General features: G+C 45.7%; 1 protein-coding gene across 2 annotated transcripts in view; it reads right to left on the reverse strand.

Moving 5' to 3' along the window:
• Positions 1-1,668, reverse strand: part of TP63 (tumor protein p63) — a 68,274-nt gene extending 66,606 nt beyond the window's left edge. Inside the window, exon 1 of one of the 2 annotated variants that reach the window (XM_010176250.1) lies at positions 1,517-1,668. In XM_010176250.1, the coding sequence (XP_010174552.1) occupies positions 1,517-1,558 (42 nt within the window). In that variant the 5' untranslated portion in view covers positions 1,559-1,668. The remainder of the gene's footprint in view (positions 1-1,516) is intronic. The other variant, XM_010176251.1, reaches the window with a different exon arrangement.
• Positions 1,669-2,729: the final 1,061 nt, after the last annotated feature.

Below are 2,729 nucleotides of genomic sequence, written 5' to 3' on the forward strand. Positions count from 1 at the left end.
GTGAGGGGGAGGGGGGTGGAAATCAGAGCTAAAGCCTTTTAAAAACCCTCCCCTGACAGCAAACAGTAATGAGCAGCATTTGAGCAGAGCGAGAACACTCCTGAGCGCATCGCTTCTGACAGATGAGCCCAGCAAGTCAACCATAGCCCCACCGCTGCTATTCAGCGAAAGCTGATCAGATAGCAGCAGACAAATAACGCCAAGCAAACACTCCAAGACGCACTCTCTCCACGTTTAAGAGTTTATAATTAACCTAAGGAAGAAAAAGAGTCACTAATTGGGGTGTTCTGCGTGGCAGCGGCCGCTGGAACCTAGCGCGTGCTGGGTGCCTGCACTCCCTGCAGAAGGGGGGACAGGGAAAGCACATCGGTTCCAATTTACCCCTCGCTCTCCCCAAGTCACAAACTTGCCATCCCAGATGTGCAAGCCCCAAGTGTACTTTTAACAGGCTTTTCCTCATCAGCTATCACATCCCCTAGCTGCACTCTCGGCCTTGCAATTCCTATTTTGTTTTCTTTTCCAAGTGGCTGAGCTTCTGTCTGCTTCAGGTCTTATACCCCACGCCCTCCACTTGAAGCATTTTCACCAGGAAAACACACACACACACACTCACACTCACACAGAGGAGATTTTGCTGCATTGCCATTCTGACAGAGTGTCAACACAGCTGCTGTCTCTGCTGGAATGTAAACCAATATTGTCGTTAGATCTCCCTCAACCCCAGGTAACTTCCTCAAAGATTTGCACAGCGTGTGGCAATTCTCTGCACTTCCACCTTTACAAAGCATCGACCCAGTTGGGTAAAAGTAATTAAATAAATAAATAAAACCAAAGCTCCATTTGAAGTTTGCATTCTACTCACACCTATGTGGTGCAAAAGGCTGTAGAAAGCAAAATGCATCCATTGTACGCGCATTCATTCTCATATAATATGTTTAAACACCTTGTATAAAATATCTCGCTGCTGCTGCAAGTCATGAAGCAAGGTATTAACAGCACTGAGTAAAAGAGTTATTGGTGTGGATGCTAATGCAACATTTGCAGCAGAGAACCTTTGTTTGCATATTATTTTACTCAAAAAAGTAACCTAAGACAGGGTTTATAATGCATTTTTTTGTTATTTCCTAGATACCATTCACTTCTAACAAAAAGCAGCAATTTTGGAAATAAAAGACTAGTAAATGAGTTGTAACACAGATAGTGTTCAGACTGCTACAGCAATCCGTATGCATTGCCCACAGTAAGCGACTGCTTTGCCTTGCTTCTCCAATGAAAGAAAATTCTGTTTGGTTGATCAAGGTTCCCAAAACAAATTCACTGTCCCAAATGTAAAGATTCGAAGTTCACTCTCACTCCAGTATCTAGCCCAGCAAACTCTGCTTCCCGTTGTAAAGTGCAAAAGTTTCAAAAAACTAATGTATATTCCACACCTGACTTCAGGGGTGAAGAAACTGCACACGTTCACTAAAAATAAAAATATATTAAAGATATGATAGCTCAAACCTAGAATCCTTACCTCGCTATACTGGGACTGGGCATTGTTTTCCAGGTACAACATGTTAGCAGTCAAATTGATCAATGCTGCTGTTCTTTCTTCTGGCTCCAGGATTTTGACAAACAACTCCCACCCCCTAGAAGACCCCAAAAATATGTGATGCTACTTGGAAGATAACAGGACTCGGAGTGTGCCTCTCTGCATAATTGAAGTTTCCCTTATATACCTAACGATAGGTAAGGAGGAGGAGGTGGGGCTCTCCTGCCTTACCTGTCCAATCTGTCAAAGTGCCACCTGGAGTCCTCCACTCCAATGGAGAGAGGCCTCTCCCAGCTCATTAAGTAGTTAGAATTCCTTATCACCAATCTCTAAAAAGCAAAGGGAAGGGAAGGGGGGGAAACGACCAACAAAAAAAAAAAGAGAAAAGAAAAATGGAAACTATAACTTTCCTACATCGTTCCTCTGTCACTTTTCTACAAATTTGGGAACTCAAAACTCAGGCTTGGAGTTGCTCCAAAGAAGCTACTCCAAGAAACTTCTGCTTATTTATTTTCTGAGAAGACTCCAGGGTTTTCTTCAGACACAGGCTTTGCTGATACCAAAGCCCAAAATGTTCGGTAAGGGATTGAGATGCAGCGCTCGAGAGCGGCAGTGCAGTTACAACAGCCTGAGCCTCTGGCTGCAACATGCAGGTTTTGGACAAAAAAAACCCAAAACCCCCAAAACACCAAATAAACAAAAGTGATTGCTTCTCATGCACCATAACCCAGCTACACGCTCCGTCATCTGTGTGCTTTCATCCACGCTCACAGCCAGCAGGTCCTGTGCTCACAGGACATCGCTCCAGATACATTTTTTTCCTCTCCTTTGCTATTGCTTCTAACTCATGCCATGGTAAGAAGCCTTAAAATAAACTCTCTTAAACCAGGAAATGTTAAAAAAGTAAAAAAAAAAAGGCAACTCATCCCAAGGGACTCATGATTTTGAGTTAATATGCCGGAGCAGCTGCTGGGTGCTGCCCAGTAAGAGCCACCCGGCCCCGTACCCGCGGCAAACTCCAGGTGTTGCAGAGACGGACAGGAAAGCACGGCTCAGCCCAGCCTCGATCGGCGGGAGAACAGAACAGACCAGACAGAGCGGAGCGGCCCGGCTGGGATTTCACCCCGAACGAGCAGACAAACCCCCGGGCCCGCCCCGCTGTCTCGAGCGGGGACACCCAGAGCCAGCGCGGGGT

This window comes from Antrostomus carolinensis, unplaced genomic scaffold, assembly GCF_000700745.2.
Source record: "Antrostomus carolinensis isolate BGI_N321 unplaced genomic scaffold, ASM70074v2 scaffold13059, whole genome shotgun sequence".
Classification (NCBI taxonomy): domain Eukaryota; kingdom Metazoa; phylum Chordata; class Aves; order Caprimulgiformes; family Caprimulgidae; genus Antrostomus; species Antrostomus carolinensis.